This window comes from Colletes gigas, unplaced genomic scaffold, assembly GCF_013123115.1.
Source record: "Colletes gigas isolate AHSC1104 unplaced genomic scaffold, ASM1312311v1 Colletes_gigas_Sc00015, whole genome shotgun sequence".
In the NCBI taxonomy this organism is placed as follows: Eukaryota; Metazoa; Arthropoda; class Insecta; order Hymenoptera; family Colletidae; genus Colletes; species Colletes gigas.
Window position 1 is genome coordinate 4,146,251 of NW_025106644.1, and position 18,353 is coordinate 4,164,603.

General features: G+C 41.8%; 2 protein-coding genes and 1 non-coding gene across 10 annotated transcripts in view; 1 reads left to right on the top strand and 2 right to left on the bottom strand.

Annotated features, from left to right (window-relative positions):
• The window catches only part of LOC122399866 (cytosolic carboxypeptidase 1-like), a 29,779-nt gene extending 25,546 nt beyond the window's left edge, over positions 1-4,233 (top strand). For 5 of the 8 annotated variants that reach the window (XM_043400909.1, XM_043400903.1, XM_043400902.1 and 2 more), the window contains 5 exons: positions 2,103-2,355; positions 2,576-2,700; positions 2,761-2,913; positions 2,997-3,148; positions 3,360-4,233. In XM_043400909.1, the coding sequence (XP_043256844.1) occupies positions 2,103-2,355; positions 2,576-2,700; positions 2,761-2,913; positions 2,997-3,126 (661 nt within the window). In that variant the 3' untranslated portion in view covers positions 3,127-3,148; positions 3,360-4,233. The remainder of the gene's footprint in view (positions 1-2,102; positions 2,356-2,575; positions 2,701-2,760; positions 2,914-2,996; positions 3,149-3,359) is intronic. The other 3 variants (XM_043400904.1, XM_043400906.1, XM_043400908.1) reach the window with 2 other exon arrangements.
• Positions 4,234-4,759: 526 nt separating this feature from the next.
• On the bottom strand, positions 4,760-16,592 carry LOC122399868 (mitochondrial uncoupling protein 2-like). Its single transcript, XM_043400912.1, has 6 exons — positions 16,450-16,592; positions 14,207-14,675; positions 9,344-9,465; positions 7,757-7,866; positions 6,635-6,850; positions 4,760-5,792 (listed from the first exon to the last, which is right to left on the bottom strand). The coding sequence occupies exons 2-6, from the start codon at positions 14,318-14,320 to the stop codon at positions 5,410-5,412; spliced, it is 945 nt and encodes a 314-aa protein (XP_043256847.1). The 5' UTR covers positions 14,321-14,675; positions 16,450-16,592; the 3' UTR covers positions 4,760-5,409.
• An 818-nt stretch (positions 16,593-17,410) lies between these two features.
• On the bottom strand, positions 17,411-17,484 carry Trnai-aau. The gene has a single exon. It is a non-coding gene; the product is annotated as a tRNA-Ile (tRNA).
• Between the last annotated feature and the right edge of the window lie 869 nt (positions 17,485-18,353).

Consider the following 18,353-nt stretch of genomic DNA (forward strand, 5'->3'; position numbering starts at 1 on the left):
ACATCGCGCTGCTGGCACGAACAGACTGATGTTGCCCATTACATCGGGTGGCCAATAAAACGGCAAAGAAGCTGCCCGTACAATCGCTTCATTGTCGTTCACGAATAGAAAACGTTCTTCGTTTTGCTCAGTCGCGGATTATTTAATCGATTCGCATTTGCACGTCGATCGTTGGACGTTTTATTGCTTACAATAGAATTTTTTTTGGATGCATTGGGTTGGTAAAAATCGTAGGTAGGATTTTATGGTTTAAAAATTTTTCTGCTATTTTATTATCATTTCGGTACGCGTTCACCCTGTAGAGACGCGATTCGATTTAGTTTTAACGCGCTGTTCCCCGGGGTTTTTTTCGCCCGTCGCGCTTATTCCCGGCCGGACGAAATCTATTATGCCCGATGACTCGTCCTTTTCGACGATTTCTACGAGCAAACGTCCGCGACGCGCCATTATTCGCAGGTGCGCCGTCACCGGGCCGCCATTATTCTTATTATTCCCCGCCATCTGTCCCCGAACGCGAGATACCGATCGTTACGTCGCTATCTTGGACGTGTCACGCGTCGTCTCGAACCGTCTTAAAGACCGGAAGCGATTACGAGGCGTCAAATTGCTAATGTTTGTATTACGTGGACGATGTCTCGATCGGATGAACGATCGACGATTCCTGTCCGCGGTTACGCGTGTAACGATTGTTTAATCGTACATCGAGCGACTTCTCGAGAGCTTCCGTAAACGGTGACAATTATTTTTCACTCTCTCTTGACTTTCGTAAAAGTTACGATTACTTTGGGAAAAGGAAATCGTCGATCGGTAAAAAAAATCGGTATAAATTTAAAGTGTTGTTTCCATACTGTTTTCGTATTGTAGATTTGTTAAAACGTTAGAGTTTGAAGTGATAGTTACTTTGAAAGGGGAAAGAAATCGGTCGAGATCGGTAAAAAAAATCGGTATAAATTAAAGTACAGTTTTCATACTGTTTCTATATTGTAGATTTTTGTTTATAGTGAGGAAATCGTTAGAACTTCAATGTTTGAAACGATAGCAACTTTGAAAGGAGAAAGAAATCGGTAGATCGGTAGAAATGCTCACCAAAGTGCAGTTTCCATACTGTTTCTATATTGTAGATTCTTGTTTATATAGTGACGAAACCATTAAAACATTAAAGTTTGAAGCTATAGTTACTTTGAAAGGGGAAAGAAATCGGTAGATCGGTAGAGAAATTCACACCAAAGCCACAGACTCCAATTTCCATACTGCTTCTTCCAGGTACCATTTTGGGATTCGAGGCTTAAATTCTTGTTTATAGTGACGAAATCGAAATTTGAAAGGGGGGAAAAATCGGCAGATCGGTAGAAAAGTTGACACCAAAGCCACAAACTCCAATTTCTCCATACTGTTTCCAGTTTGTAGATTTTTGTTTGTTGTGAGGAAATCGTTAAAACGTCAGAGTTTGAAACGATAGCTACTTTGAAAGGAGAAAAAAATCGGTAGATCGGTAAAAAAGTTCACAAACTCCAATTTCTCCATACCATTCCCAAGTACCATTTTGAGACTGGCCACTTAAATTCTTGTTTACATCAAAATAAAATCGTGGCTAATTAACAACGTAAGAGTTCGTAGGACTGAAAAATCGTTAGCCATACTTGGTATTCCAAGTATGGGGCACCGTGTACATCTGGAAACAATGTCAGACGACAGGTAGAAAACGAGGCGTCGGTGTCCCCGGGCATTGCCAAGGGGTCCACAAGTGCCCCACCATTAGCTATGCGCGACGCGGAGGCGTCACTTCCTCCGGCCCGACTTCCGGCCGCCGGAAACGTCCTTCTAACCGTGGCTGAATCCTTAAATGAAGACGATCTCCGACAAGGCCTTTCTCCTCGAGTGCAACCTGACGAGCCACAACGTGCACCAGCATCGACGTGCAAACCGCAGGGGAATTCTAAAACTGTGCTTCCGAGAAATTGATTTAGCGCTACACGGCCGCCATAGAAAGAAACCTCGAGCCGTAATTCTACCATTCGATGGCGAACGATATAAATAAACAATCTACCCTCTCTCACTCTAGTCACGAACATGCACCAAACTGTGCATTTTATCGATTACAGTAATCGTTACGGGCTGACGAACGAGGACCTCAACAGACGATGGAGCAACCCGAATCAGGTGCTTCATCCGGTGATCTACCACACAAAGGGCCTGATGGAGTACTGCACCAGGGTCCTGCAGAGACCTCCCCATGTTTTCGTCGACTACCACGGCCATTCACGGAGGAAAAACGTGTTTCTCTTTGGTTGCTCAAGGTCGGGTTCTTGGAGCGCCGCGGACAGGGCGAAACCGGACCAGCCGGTGCAGTATTTGGTAAGGGACGAAAGAGGATCGGCTAGGTATTATTTTTAGATCGTACGCGTTACACGTACCCGCCAATGGGTACGTTGCTACGAACGGTAATCTAACGCGATCTATCCATGTCAATTCACGATCCTCCTTCGACAAGCCTCTGAGACCATCTAATAGTTGCGTTTCAATTTTTTATTCCCCAAGGATCTTCCTTTTGTGCTGAAACTCGTCCATGTTTCAGATGTTGCCGCACCTGATGCAGAGGATATCCCCGGCGTTCGCGTTGCCACTGTGCTCGTTCAAGGTCGAGAGGAACAAGGAGTCCACCGCCAGGGTAGCCATATGGCGTCAGCTGGGTGTTCCCAGGTACTTCACTTGACAGTGCTTTCAATCCCCTCAGAATCTCTAATATCGGTTTTCATGCAGGAGCTACACGATGGAGAGCAGCTTCTGCGGATGCGACCAAGGATCCTTGGCTGGTCTGCACCTGGACACTCAACACTTGAAGACTATTGGGCAAGACTTCTGTCAGGCTCTGTCCATGATGAACCAGTGTGGCGACGACTGGAGCATAGATAAGTACGTTATAGATTGCTCAGTGTTTAGGAATCTTTGCTAACCAGTGGTACACGACAGAAATTGTTAAGATCATCTCATCAAAGTGTTGTTGAACCCAGGTCCCTGCTAGTGGAGGCCTGCTGTCCGCGGAAATGCGTTTTCCGGAAATCCTCCAGCAGGGTTCCGAAATGCATTCAAGACAAACCCGCGGTCTGCCATATCGTTGGGATTTAGCAAACGATTGAGTAGATTTAAGGCAAGGTTGACTCTTGCTTTTATTTGCAATAAGCATGGTATTTCCAATCTGAACAGACTGGAAGAAATTTGAAAAAATTGACTAATCAACAATGTGGAGACCAAAACACTAACAGCATGTTACTCTCGTCAGACGTTGATTTTGCTTACAACGAAGCCTCGAAGAGTATACTAATTATGCTAATAGTAGCTAACGATTTCGTCTGTTTTAGGATCCCCATGGGTGAAGGCATCCTCGAGGAATCGGTGTGCATGAAAGATGAGATTTCGTCCAGCTGCGAGTCCGACGAGTCCGACTTCGAAACTTAAAAAGACTGCATCCAGGGAACGGGGACTTCCACGCTGAAAGTTCGCGCAAAGGTCACTTGTAACCTGTTCCGGTCGCGACGAAATAAAAGTACAACGAACGTTCTGTACACTTTGAAGGATTTTTATTTAAAACTCGTAACAAATTTTAAGTAATACCTACGAAGATACACGCTACTTAGAACAGAAGCTCCTATTTGTATACGTCTCGAAAATTAAGCCGCCTGTCGTTATCTTAAATGCGAGAAATTCAGTGTTTTAGAGCCTTGTTCGCAGGATCTGAGTGTTTTATAATCTCATTCGTGACTAACTGTTCTATAACAAAACCAGAAGCTTCGCAAAGTGTGTCGACTTCTGTGTACTTTCTGGGAAATAAAACTTTTTCGAAAACTGCTCGCCAGATTTAATACAAGCTCTTATAATTCACATTAAAATTTTGTGCATAAAAATATAATAATTGGCGGAATGTTTCAGGTATTCTCTGAGGCTAAAAACGTTTGAAAATTTCAGTAAGTGGTAGGAATGCTCGGAGTCGACGTGTTTGTGTATTTTCTCAAGAACTTGATAAAAGATAATTACATTAAGCGGGTATCCCGGCGTTTCTAGAATACTCAATCTTATTCCGGAGATCTATAGATCAAGCCACGTTCCCACTGACAATAATTCAGCAACGTTTCATTTGTTCAAAACATTCTATCCGAAGTTTGAATTCAAGTGCAGGAATGTGGCTTCGAGTATTTAGAAAGTAATTCTATATTTCTAAAATTAAGTCGAAAAGTCAACGAGTGTCGATCAACGACAGATACAACAATGTCAACTAATACTGTTCGGTAGGCTGTGTGTGGATTCGATGACGAAACAACGAGAAAGCAACAGACTGAATGCAAATGAACAAAAACACAGTCGTGATAATAAGATAAGAATTGCTCTTTAATGTGAAACGTACATTGGATGGTAAACATAGCTTCAAAAAACAGACTACATGTTGTTCGATCGAGATTCGATGAAAATTGTGCCCTGTACAATATTAATTGACCCGAAACGAGAGACTGGCGATTTATCACCAGCGAATGTAGCAATCAAATTACGCAAAGAGACAATTTGCGATCGTAAGCAGCGAAGGATCCTCGTTGATTCTGTGTGCAACGACAAAGAGTCTTGATCGGAGTCTAGATAAATGTAAATCATTGTAAAGTACGATACGCGTGTGCCTCTTGTCGACGGAGCTTCGCGAAGACGTCGAAATAAATTCTTGGAATCTTATTGTCTGTCTGTGCTTCATAATGCGACTTTTTGTGTATATATATATATATATATATATATGTATATGTATATATAATTTGGGGAAACTCTTTCTGTTTCTATTATCCTACCAATGTTGCGTCTAAAGCCGACTTACATAGTCGAAATGTTTCGTTATGGATTATCGAGAGATTCCTAAGACTTTCTCGATCGTACGTGCACTCTGTAGATCAATGATCACAATTGTATCCAATGTCTCGAAGAAATTTTTGACGGATTTTTGCTCCGTTTTTTTCTTACCAAATGACAAGCTGTTAATTTTAATTGAGTAGAGTGCACGCGCGTTCGCAAACTACGGAAAACAAAATGGAGGTACAACGATGGATGGGAGAACCGGTCTGCCGTTGTTTGCTATTAAATTTCAATTCTCTTGCGTTAATGTTAATATCGGGAATAGTAGAAAGGTCTAAGTCTAGTTTAAAAAGCACCTCTATGGAAAAAGTTTACACACGCTTTGCAATATGGATGCGTTTTCAAGGTAGAAAAGCATTTTAGCGTACAAGAAAGTAATATTAAATCACGTATTGGATATTGTAAAGATCAGGCGAACAACGGCAGACTCTAATCGAAAAACTCTAAACATTACACGGACATCCTCCCATCCCTAAGTATCGCGATTGAGATATAAAACCGCGACAGAAGCTGCTCGTTGATTCACTTGTCGGCGTTCTTCCTAGCGTATTTATTGAACTGCTCGTAGGTGATCCAGAGGACAATGTTCCAGGACACCAGCCGCGTGAAGCTGGGCACGAAGCCCTTGTAGAACGCGGACGGGCCTTCCTTCATCAGCATACGAACAGTGCAGTCCTTGACGCCCTTGTACTCGCCGGGGGCGCTGTTCATGTAGCGGGTCTTCACCACGTCCACGGGACTCGCCGCCAGGGTGGTGCACAGCCCCGCCGCCATCGCGGCCGTCACGTAGCAAGGGATACCGTCGCGGAGGTAGCCGGACTCCAGGATGAAGTCTTTGATGATGTCGTAGCAGACCACCTCCGCCACGTTCACGATCGCGTTTCTCGAGATGTTTGGAACGGTTCCTGTACAAATAATATTAGTATAAGTAGCTTGTCACCTGTACGGCGCCGCTAGAGGGCCACGCTCTCGACTTTCTCGCAAGCGCTCGAGTGAGACACCTTATAAAAGGTGTTGGGGGGCCACTCTTGAGTAAAATGAGGGATTCTAGAGACCAAAATGTCAATGTAAGTAGTCTGTCTCTTGTTTACGCCGCTAGAGAGCCACGCTCTCGACGCTATCAACTCTCTCGCAAGCGCTCGAGCGAGTCCTCTTATAAAGCGTGTTAGGGAGGGCCACTCCTGGGTAAAATGGGGGATTCTAGAGGCCAAAATGTCAATATAAGTAGCTTGTCACGTGTACACGCCGCTAGAGGGCCACGCTCTCGACGCTGTCGACTTTCTCGCAAGCGCTCGAGAGCGAGCCCTCTTATAAAGCGTGTTGAGACTACTCCTGAGTAAAATCGGGGAATTCTAGAGGCCAAAATATCAATATAAGTAGTCTGTCTCCTGTTCACGCCGCTAGAGGGCCACGCTCTGGACGCTATCGACTCTCTCGCAAGCGCTCGAGAGCGAGCCCTCTTATAAAGCGTGTTGAGGGACCACTCCCGGGTAAAATCAAGGAATTCTACAGGCCAAAATATCAATATAAGTAGTCTGTCTCTTGTTCACGCCGCTAGAGGGCCACGCTCTCGACGCTATCGACTTTCTCGCAAGTGCTCGAGTGAGCCCCCTTATAAAAGGTGTTGAGACTACTCCTGGGTAAAATGGGGAACTCTAGAGGCCATAATAAGACGAAAATCAAGAATACCAATTTCCAATTTCTAATTTTTGTATGGATTGCAGGTTGAGAAGAGAGGATGGTGTACCTTTCCAGAGGCCCCGTGTGCCTTCCACAGCAGCGATATTCTTGTACGCTTGCAAGGTCGAGCTGTACCTCACCGCCGACCGTCCATTATTTCCGGCCTGCAGTCGAACCTTGACGACGTCGGTCGGTTGAGCGAGTAGCACCGCCATGGCGCCCGTCGTGATTCCAGCGGCGACGCGCACGGGTATATTCTTCGTCACGCCGCTTCTGTTATTACCTGGCAACGCAAAAGCAAACGGTGAATATCCGTCGTCGTAGCGGGGTTCAATCTTTTTTCGAGAAATGCGTATATGTTGTAACTCTTAAGTCGTAAACAGGGGATGCAGGGTGGGGGAACAGATCGCGCTCTGCGCGGGTTAATCACCGTTTATTAAGCTTACTGATTACAATCATAAGTACGCGTACATGTCGATGCTTTTAAACGGAACTTTACGCGCCGCTACTGCGAGAGATTATACAATATGGCGGCTCAAACCGATTCAAGTGGACGTATCCTGGATGAACGAATCGGGGGAAAAATTGAAATGCAAATTGTTAACAAATTGAGACGCTTCTGTTGATCGAGGGTGCGTCCATTTTTTAGCGAGTATGCGAGAAAAATTGTTATCGGGTCGAGGAAGTTAACTTGGACAGTTCCACGCGAATTAAAAATTATAGTAGCTTTCGATCGAAATCATATTAACGAGGAAAAGAAATCCTGGGATTCTTTTGACAAAACAGCTTTCAAATCCCCCCATTATGAAATTAGAAAAAAGATATTCTCTCTCTCGTCCAATACGCAGATTCCGAGGACTCTCCTCGTTCGCTTGCTCGATACATACTCGACACTCGCAGACACGAACCAGGAAAAACGAGATTAAGCGAAAGGAAAAAGTGAACGCTGCGTTACGGATTCGCGCGAAGGCAGCTCGACGCGGTAGCTTGCGAGAGAAGCTCCATCCTCGTCGTAAAGCGCCACGTGGCGGATCGTCGTACCACCTCGGCTGTTACTTACGCGTTCTGTATACTCATTCGTGTAACACAGAGAGACGTGGCGTGTGTGGGCGCATTGCACGCGTAATCTCTACTCGATTGTTATCGTAAGAATTACGTAATCAAAAAGTTAGGAGTTTGTTGGATGTACCGTCGATGATTCCAGCGTAGTATGCCTTCACCGTGTCGTAGAGGCCCAACCGTATGCTGGCGAAACACATCTGTCTCTGGAGTCCCGCGGACAGACCTCCGTACAGGCTCCTGTAACCACCCTCGCTCAAGCTCACCGCCCTCACAATTTACCCTCAAACGTATCCCAGGGTATATATTTTTTTTTTTTAACATTCTTTTCGATTTTTTTTTTTCTCTCTCTCTCTCTCTCTCTGTTTCCCTCTCTAATTTCCTCCCCTTCGTTTAGAATTTACTTTTACCGGTGCTCGATCAATGATCTGTCTCTCTCCCTTTTTCCTCCAGTATTTAATGATTTACGTTTCAAAAAGGCAAACGAGAGAATGGCACGGAGGGCCAATTTGAGTTAACTGGGAGAGAGCTTCGGGCCGAGAGAGCTGGACACGGTTACACATCGAATTCGCGGCGCAACCAGTGATCGTGAACGGACAAAATAAGGGAAACTGTAACTGAGCAAAGGCAAAATGAAACAGAAATAAATAAGAACGGAAATAAAAAGAGTTTCTCGGAGGGGGAGACAGTTCTTCAGGTGCCGCGGGGCGTCTTCCCTCGCGTTCAAGTTCAAACCAGCGAACGATTTAGAAATGGTTTACAGTTATCCGGGTGTCGCTGTTGAAGTTGCACGCAGGCTGGGAAAGACACCTCGCGCGTGCAAGAGAGAGAAAAGAAACAATAAGGTAGACGACGAGGAGCGCCATAGACTCGTATTCAAAGAAGTAAAAATGGTGTTTTATATTTTCAAATACAATTCTGTGATAGCTAGACTGCGGATATATTTTTAGAGAATCAATTAAACGGGAGATTTGTAGAGGGTTGTCTCATCAACCCCTAAATTTTGAAAAAATTTTCTATAAATTTGTAAATATGTCAGCAGTCTAGTGACTTGAAATAGTCGATGGCGCTCGCTGCGTAGATCGTACCGAGGCTAAGAAAGGAAAAGGTAAATCCAATATAAGCGTAGGTTAAAGGAACAATACTAATCCGAAAAGTAATTAGCTCGTCGTTGCGTCAGCGTATTTATCAGGCTTCTATATCGCGATAATCCATTGCCGTGATCATGCCAGTCGATCTCCCTCTGCCGTTGTCAATGCTCGAGCGAGACGAGCGATCCTGATTAAAGCTCGTCGGAAGATGGATTTTATCAGCGATTGCGATCGTTCGTTTCGACCAGGCGCGATCAAATAATGTACGTTAGCGTAACGCGCGGCCAGGCTCCCCGCCAAGTATAATTAGATCGTTTTTTTAGAGCACGACAATGACGGAGGCGTCGATCAGCCCAGAGCAGTTATAGCTAGCAACCGTTCACGTCGCCAACGACAGGAAATTGCGGACTACCGAGAATCTTTAGCCAGAGAGAGTAAATTGCGATCTAATTGCAATTTGTTAAAACGGCCCTGCGTGACAGGCGAGCACGGAATTTAAAATTCAGATCCTCGCGATTCGAGTTTCGAGTTGTACACCGTGCGCAATTTTATCTATATACAATCAGCATGGTTTTACGTACCCTTTTGTTTCACTTATAATTACGTTAGGATCGTGAACAACGTACCTTGTTCCCTCGAGTCTGACGATGCTCTCTACTGTCCTCCATAATCCTGGTTGCGAGTTTCTCATTGCTAGCATGGAACCGTCCACCGATGCCACCAGCAGTGGACGTGTTTCTCCAGCAATCTGCGAATTGTATTATGTTCCATAGAGATGGAGAAAGGAAATAGAGAAATGGGCAATTACTCTATGTGCAAGGAGCTTGCAATAGGTAGCTGTCGCTAAAAATGTTTATAAATGTGATAGATTGTGTAGGTACTACTTAGCTGAAGGTAGGAACTCAGAAAATTCATAGGAGGACAGAAAAGGAAAAGGAAAAGAAAAGGGGTGCGTTTCGTCTGGGCCTGCTAGTGGATTCGTGTCACTAAGGCCTTCTAGCAGGCCCTACTTTAGCTACTGGGATATTAGGAAGTATATATAGCAACTGAGAGGTCGGTCGAGCACTTGTGAGAACGCGAACCCTCTGGCGGTGAGCTTGGGAGGCAACGTCACAATTCCATAGACAGTAAAATGAAGTCACATAGACAAATGTGTGATCACTCTATGTTCAAAGTAACTGATTACAATAGGTAATTGTCACTATTAAATGTCTACAAATGTGATAGATTCAATAGACAGTAAAATTAAGTAAGTCACATAGACAAATGTGTGATCTCTCTATGTGCAGAGTAACTGCTTACAATAGGTAACTGTCACTATTAAATATTTATAAATAAGCTACATTCCATAGACAGTAAGGTAAAGAAAAGTGTATTTGCATAGAGCAATCATTATGTACAACAGCTTCTAGTTACAATAGGTACCTAACTAATGAGCTACATTCCATAGTTAGCAAGATGAAGAAAGTTACACATGGAAAAGTGTATTTTCATAGAGCAATCACTACGTACAACAGCTTCTGGTTAGGCACCTAACTGATGAGCTACATTCCATAGATAGCAACATAAAGAAATGTGTGATCTCTTTATGTGCAGAGTAGCTGCTTACAATAGGCAACTCACTGTTGCTATTAAGTGTTTATACAAATGAGCTACATTCCATAGACAGTAAGATGAAGAAAGTCACACATGGAAGAGTGTATTTGCATCTAACAATCACTATGTACAACAGCTTCTAGTTACAATAGGTACCCAACTGATGAGCTACATTCCATAGTTAGCAAGATGAAGAAAGTTACACATGGAAAAGTGTATTTGCATAGAGCAATCACTACGTACAACAGCTTCTGGTTAGGTACCTAACTGATGAGCTACATTCCCTAAACACTAGGATGAAGAAAGTCATATGGAAGAGTGTATTTGCATTGAGCAATCACTATGTGCAACAGCTTCTGGTTAGGTACCTAACTGATGAGCTACATTCCCTAGATAGCAAGATGAAGAAAATCATACATGGAAAAGTGTATTTGCATGGAGCAATCGCTATGTGCAACAGCTTCTGGTTAGGTACATAACTAATGAGCTACATGGCATAGATAGTAAGATAAAGAAATGTGTGATCTCTTTATGTGCAGAGTAGCTGCTTACAATAGGCAACTCACTGTTGCTATTAAGTGTTTATACAAATGAGCTACATTCCCTAAACACTAGGATGAAGAAAGTCATATGGAAGAGTGTATTTGCATTGAGCAATCACTATGTGCAACAGCTTCTGGTTAGGTACCTAACTGATGAGCTACATTCCCTAGATAGCAAGATGAAGAAAATCATACATGGAAAAGTGTATTTGCATGGAGCAATCACTATGTACAACAGCTTCTGGTTAGGTACCTAACTGATGAGCTACATTCCCTAAACACTAGGATAAAGAAAGTCATATGGAAGAGTGTATTTGCATAGAGCAATCATTATGTACAACAGCTTCTAGTTACAATAGGTACCTAACTAATGAGCTACATTCCATAGTTAGCAAGATGAAGAAAGTTACACATGGAAAAGTGTATTTTCATAGAGCAATCACTATGTACAACAGCTTCTGGTTAGGTACCTAACTGATGAGCTACATTCCATAGATAGTAAGATAAAGAAATGTGTGATCTCTTTATGTGCAGAGTAGCTGCTTACAATAGGCAACTCACTGTTGCTATTAAGTGTCTATACAAATGAGCTACATTCCATAGACAGTAAGATGAAGAAAGTCACACATGGAAGAGTGTATTTGCATCTAGCAATCACTATGTACCACAGCTTCTAGTTACAATAGGTACCTAACTGATGAGCTACATTCCATAGTTAGTAAGATGAAGAAAGTTACACATGGAAAAGTGTATTTGGATAGAGCAATCACTACGTACAACAGCTTCTGGTTAGGTACCTAACTGATGAGCTACATTCCCTAAACACTGGGATGAAGAAAGTCATATGGAAGAGTGTATTTGCATAGAGCAATCACTATGTGCAACAGCTTCTGGTTAGGTACCTAACTGACGAGCTACATTCCCTAGATAGCAAGATGAAGAAAATCACACATGGAAAAGTGTATTTTCATGGAGCAATCACTATGTACAACAGCTTCTGGTTAGGTACCTAACTGATGAGCTACATTCCATAGATAGTAAGATAAAGAAATGTGTGATCTCTTTATGTGCAGAGTAGCTGCTTACAATAGGCAACTCACTGTTGCTATTAAGTGTCTATACAAATGAGCTACATTCCATAGACAGTAAGATGAAGAAAGTCACACATGGAAGAGTGTATTTGCATCTAGCAATCACTATGTACCACAGCTTCTAGTTACAATAGGTACCTAACTGATGAGCTACATTCCATAGTTAGTAAGATGAAGAAAGTTACACATGGAAAAGTGTATTTGGATAGAGCAATCACTACGTACAACAGCTTCTGGTTAGGTACCTAACTGATGAGCTACATTCCCTAAACACTGGGATGAAGAAAGTCATATGGAAGAGTGTATTTGCATAGAGCAATCACTATGTGCAACAGCTTCTGGTTAGGTACCTAACTGACGAGCTACATTCCCTAGATAGCAAGATGAAGAAAATCACACATGGAAAAGTGTATTTTCATGGAGCAATCACTATGTACAACAGCTTCTGGTTAGGTACCTAACTGATGAGCTACATTCCATAGATAGTAAGATAAAGAAATGTGTGATCTCTTTATGTGCAGAGTAGCTGCTTACAATAGGCAACTCACTGTTGCTATTAAGTGTCTATACAAATGAGCTACATTCCATAGACAGTAAGATGAAGAAAGTCACACATGGAAGAGTGTATTTGCATCTAGCAATCACTATGTACCACAGCTTCTAGTTACAATAGGTACCTAACTGATGAGCTACATTCCATAGTTAGTAAGATGAAGAAAGTTACACATGGAAAAGTGTATTTGGATAGAGCAATCACTACGTACAACAGCTTCTGGTTAGGTACCTAACTGATGAGCTACATTCCCTAAACACTGGGATGAAGAAAGTCATATGGAAGAGTGTATTTGCATAGAGCAATCACTATGTGCAACAGCTTCTGGTTAGGTACCTAACTGACGAGCTACATTCCCTAGATAGCAAGATGAAGAAAATCACACATGGAAAAGTGTATTTTCATGGAGCAATCACTATGTACAACAGCTTCTGGTTAGGTACCTAACTGATGAGCTACATTCCATAGATAGTAAGATAAAGAAATGTGTGATCTCTTTATGTGCAGAGTAGCTGCTTACAATAGGCAACTCACTGTTGCTATTAAGTGTCTATACAAATGAGCTACATTCCATAGACAGTAAGATGAAGAAAGTCACACATGGAAGAGTGTATTTGCATCTAGCAATCACTATGTACCACAGCTTCTAGTTACAATAGGTACCTAACTGATGAGCTACATTCCATAGTTAGTAAGATGAAGAAAGTTACACATGGAAAAGTGTATTTGGATAGAGCAATCACTACGTACAACAGCTTCTGGTTAGGTACCTAACTGATGAGCTACATTCCCTAAACACTGGGATGAAGAAAGTCATATGGAAGAGTGTATTTGCATAGAGCAATCACTATGTGCAACAGCTTCTGGTTAGGTACCTAACTGACGAGCTACATTCCCTAGATAGCAAGATGAAGAAAATCACACATGGAAAAGTGTATTTGCATGGAGCAATCACTATGTACAATAGCTTCTGGTTAGGTACCTAACTGATGAGCTACATTCCATAGATAGTAAGATAAAGAAATGTGTGATCTCTTTATGTGCAGAGTAGCTGCTTACAATAGGCAACTCACTGTTGCTATTAAGTGTCTATACAAATGAGCTACATTCCATAGACAGTAAGATGAAGAAAGTCACACATGGAAGAGTGTATTTGCATCTAGCAATCACTATGTACCACAGCTTCTAGTTACAATAGGTACCTAACTGATGAGCTACATTCCATAGTTAGTAAGATGAAGAAAGTTACACATGGAAAAGTGTATTTGGATAGAGCAATCACTACGTACAACAGCTTCTGGTTAGGTACCTAACTGATGAGCTACATTCCCTAAACACTGGGATGAAGAAAGTCATATGGAAGAGTGTATTTGCATAGAGCAATCACTATGTGCAACAGCTTCTGGTTAGGTACCTAACTGACGAGCTACATTCCCTAGATAGCAAGATGAAGAAAATCACACATGGAAAAGTGTATTTGCATGGAGCAATCACTATGTACAATAGCTTCTGGTTAGGTACCTAACTGATGAGCTACATTTCATAGATAGCAAGATGAAGAAAAGTGTATTTGCATAGAGCAATCACTACATACAACAGCTTCTGGTTGCAATAGATAGCTAACTGTTTCTACTAAATATTTGTAAATTTATGAATATGATTCACAGTTGCAGTAGAATGATACTTGTCTATAGTTTAGCTGGTTACCTGCATTCTGACTTTTGCTGTGTCCAGTGGAAATGTAGCTAGATCAGCAATGCAGGCTGCGGTGCCTGCAGTGAGAAACTTGACCCAGGAGTCGGTTGTCGCTTTCGTGCTCATTTTCTGCTCTTTGTTGTTCGACAGGTGCTTGTTGGGTTGTTGCGTGCGGGGGAAGTATAATGCAAACGTTTCGTGTATTCTCGACTCCTTCGGATCCCCGCGTGACTTGTGTACGATCCTTCGAGCTTGCTCGGATTATCTGAGCGAGATCCTTTGTTAGAAAAGCGATATGTACACTATATACAGTGTCCTACCGGAGGACAGGAACCTTTAGATGATCATTTAGCGAACGGCTGATTTAGAGGTGGAGCTTTTTAGGTTCCCTGAAGTGATCAGGATACGCATGCAGTCCCCCAGACCGCGAACACTCGTGTTTGATGTCTTGATTGTGAAGTACTTTATACATACTATTCTTCTGAAAAAAAAACAAAAAAAATTATATTCAAAATCGTCGTTGTTAAAGTCCAATGATTGATGTATCTTAATGTAATCGATCACTCACACACACACACGCGCGCGCGCGCGCGCGCGATAGTCGACTATTTACCAACAAACGAAGTTAATCGGAGTATCGAAGACTATCGCGAGGCGGTCAAATTGTGTTTAGTCTCGGAGGGATTATCGCGTTTCCCACGTTCAACATTTATGCAATCGATGCACACCGCTGCGTCTGACGTTTCGCGACGGTTACGCGTGGGCAGCCGAACTTAGGCGACCGTGGTCGCGAAAATAGAACTCGCAGAGAAAATATTGGACAACGGCCAGCGAGAGCTCGGTATTATCTTATCGAACAATCCAGGGACACCGAACTGGCGGCTTTTACCCCCACTCTTGCGCTACCCCCACCACTACGGCGCCCCATTGTAACGTGGTGGGGGTTCTTTTCGTCCACCATTCTAGAACTTTTTTGTTAGCTCAAAGGTCACTGTTTTGCATTTATATTTATTCAACGCTACTACTACTGATTATTGTTATTAAATTAATTATTGAAATGTTCATTCTCTTGTAGCAAAATTGTAGTCAATTTTCGAAAATTCAGTAGAGTATATTTTTTACTAATTTTGTGCTCTGGTAGTTCTAGCGTGAACGAATAATAAAAAATAATTAGCGTTTATTTTTAGTTCGTAAACGATTGTATGTTAACTAAGAAAGTCAGAATTGTGGACGTTGAGAACCGCTTGCTGCAACCTTCAGTTGTCAATTCCATTATATACAAAGTTTAATTCCACCCACGCTCCGTGCCATCGATTGGAGAATATGGAAAAATTTCGACTTATCATTTAACACGTTTCAATTTCCAACTAATTTTAATTCCATTTGCATTCTCGAGGAGTGACATTTTTTTGACGATTTTTTTACTTCGAAATTTTTTGTTTAAAAATTATTTTCCATGCTTGTTGCTCGCAAAAGACTATATTAAGATTGCATACGATCCTCGAGAGTTTTATCTTGCTTTCTAATGTACCCAGGAATGCCTCGAAAAGGCGCAGTTCCTGCCATATCCTTGCGCACGAGAATACAGTGGAAAGGTGCGAGTACAATATTGATTATCCTTGACGCGAACACGATAGCTATAGCGTGCATGAAACGAGTTCGTATGTCGTTTCGAACACTTTCAAACTCGAAATAGCGATCGTTTGGGACATTTTTTAACGATTTGCAACACCGATTCCTTTGTTCTTTCTTTTTCAATGAACCTCGACCTAATTGTTCCTCGATGCGTGTCCCAGAACGAATATTTCTCATAGAATTAACTGCGCCGACCAGTGCGGGTTTGACGAATCGATGCAGCGAATTTGACTTATTCGCGCATATGCATTGCACCAAACTCTGCGGAATTGTCAATTTCGAAATAGAAATACGCAAATACAACGACGCTGCGAATTATAACGTATCTGTCACGCGATTTGACCGGAAGTAGGGAACCCGAGGCGCTCGCCAGTTCGATTTCTTCGTAGACCGCATGGAATATTTAAGAACCGTAGCTGTTCGTCGAAATGAATAAATCAAAGTAATCTGTCGGTGGTCGTGAGCACGATAACACCGGATTGCGAAATCGACGTCGAAGATTTTGAAAATAGGCCAAATGCTAGCTGATAAAAAAATAAATATTTGTTAACGAGTTAAAAAGAAAATTGTTAAACTAATGATTGAAGCAGCAAAGGGAAATAATTTTGAGACGTACTTACCAAGTGTACTGTGAGTGGATAACAACACAACTGGAACAGGTTACCGTGAAAGCACCGTTTATACCGGCTCGGCAGCCAATGGCGGCCGCTCACGGACGTATTCCGCCTATCAACGGCCACCAGTGACGTCAGCTTTGGCCAAAGAAAGCTCAGCTTGCGGGCAGATCGATAGGTCCCGTGAACGTGGTGGTGTGAACCCCTTTAACTGCATAGGGACACACACACGAAGCGTCTGTAGCGAAGGGCAAGCGCAAAACACTCTCTACCCTTTCCCCCATTCGAGGGGGAGGTTACGCTTCATGGAATGTACGCCCCTGAACCGTAGGAAATTCCCGTGAAATCATGGCGAATTTATTTTGCCGCATTTTTATCACCTGCACACCTATAACACGCGATGTTATGCTACTTTTAAGAATAGGAAGAAATTGTTATAAAATTAATAGAAATTAAGGAATATGTAAATCTAAAAATTTCCTTTCAAAATTGATCTATAAATTTTCGTGTTTAACATAGAATAATCTCGAGAAATATCTCTTCGAAACATTACTGTCTACGAATTATTTGAGGATTATTTAGTCTCGTTATAAAGGATTGAAAAATTATAAAAAAATTTTTATAAATTGTAAAAAGCTCTTATTTTGTTGTTAAACTTGGGGTTGGTTTGTTAAAGCCCTCGAAATGTTATGTTTTCGATGTATTTACGAATTGGACACGCGCGTGGATATCTCATAGAAGCAATTATTATCTTATCGTTGTAACAAGATATAGTATGTGGCCGTGTCATGTTCACGTGTATATTTTTGTGGGATTGATGATCGTTAAGTGGTAAATTGAAGAGGAAGTAGTGTCGACACCGTGAAATTTGATATGGCTTAATAAAGTCCGTAGTTTACGTATTTCGTATCGCGTTTCGAGGAAAATAAAATATATAATTAGTAAACAAACAGTTTGAAAAAAAGTATGGCCCATGAGGGGATCGAACCCGCGACCTTCGCGTTATTAGCACGACGCTCTAACCAACTGAGCTAATGGGCCAACTGGTGAACGACTCCATTTTGTTTTATAAATATATTTATAATACAAGAATGCATATTATGATCCATTGTAATTCTCAAATTTACACTAAATGGAACAGTTCCAAAGCGTTCTAATAAAATGGCCGCCATCTTTGTTACGAAATAGTTTGTAACTTTTTATCAGATGATAATTTTGATTACAAGTTGCGACAATTTGCATTACATTGAAAAGAAATATGGACGATTAATAATGGGTACGAGAGGTTTTATTCGCGAAACTAAATTGTTTGAACTTTGTCTGCAACTTGGACTTTGAATATGTATAAAGAGAGTCAAGTGGAGTTAATGTTATGGCCTGTATCGGCGAATACGTTATCAAGGACGGTTTACAACGCGAACGATAAATAAAGAAATTAGTCTAATCGAGGTTTGTTTATGTATTTTTCTAATTTACAAATATGAATCAGCAAAAATATCACGAAACTTTGCAAGCTGTTCTGTTTCAATTCGTACAGAAAATAAGACGCATTCGCAGCTATAAAGTGTACATATGTGTCCGGAAGTAATTCTCAGAAACTAGATATATTTAAAATAATACATGCACAGAAAATAGACAAACTACGTCAAGCTGTTACTGAAATATATTTCACACATAATAGAGTATATTTCATACATAATGACACAAAAGAGACGTAAAATAGACTTGTGCATCTTACGGAAATTCGTATCATACGAACTGCAATACCGACAGGGTAAAACCAATGAGTTTTGAGCGACCTCTTATGGTAAAACAGTATTATAACCATCCGATGGTAAATTTCGTCGTTGCTGCGCAGATAAGGTAGTTTTCTACAGTACCCCAGAGTCTTTGAACAAAAGGTTCCATCG

What these genes read in the sequence shown, in the direction of transcription:
- LOC122399868 (XM_043400912.1), bottom strand. Translation starts at nt 14,320, where the DNA reads ATGAGCACGAAAGCGACAACCGACTCCTGGGTCAAGTTTCTCACTGCA. An exon ending in GTCAGACTCGAGGGAACAAG is followed by an intron (nt 7,867 to 9,343) that starts GTACGTTGTTCA and finishes GGGTGGTTACAG; the next exon opens with GAGCCTGTACGGAGGTCTGT. An exon ending in CTACGCTGGAATCATCGACG is followed by an intron (nt 6,851 to 7,756) that starts GTACATCCAACA and finishes TTGCGTTGCCAG; the next exon opens with GTAATAACAGAAGCGGCGTG.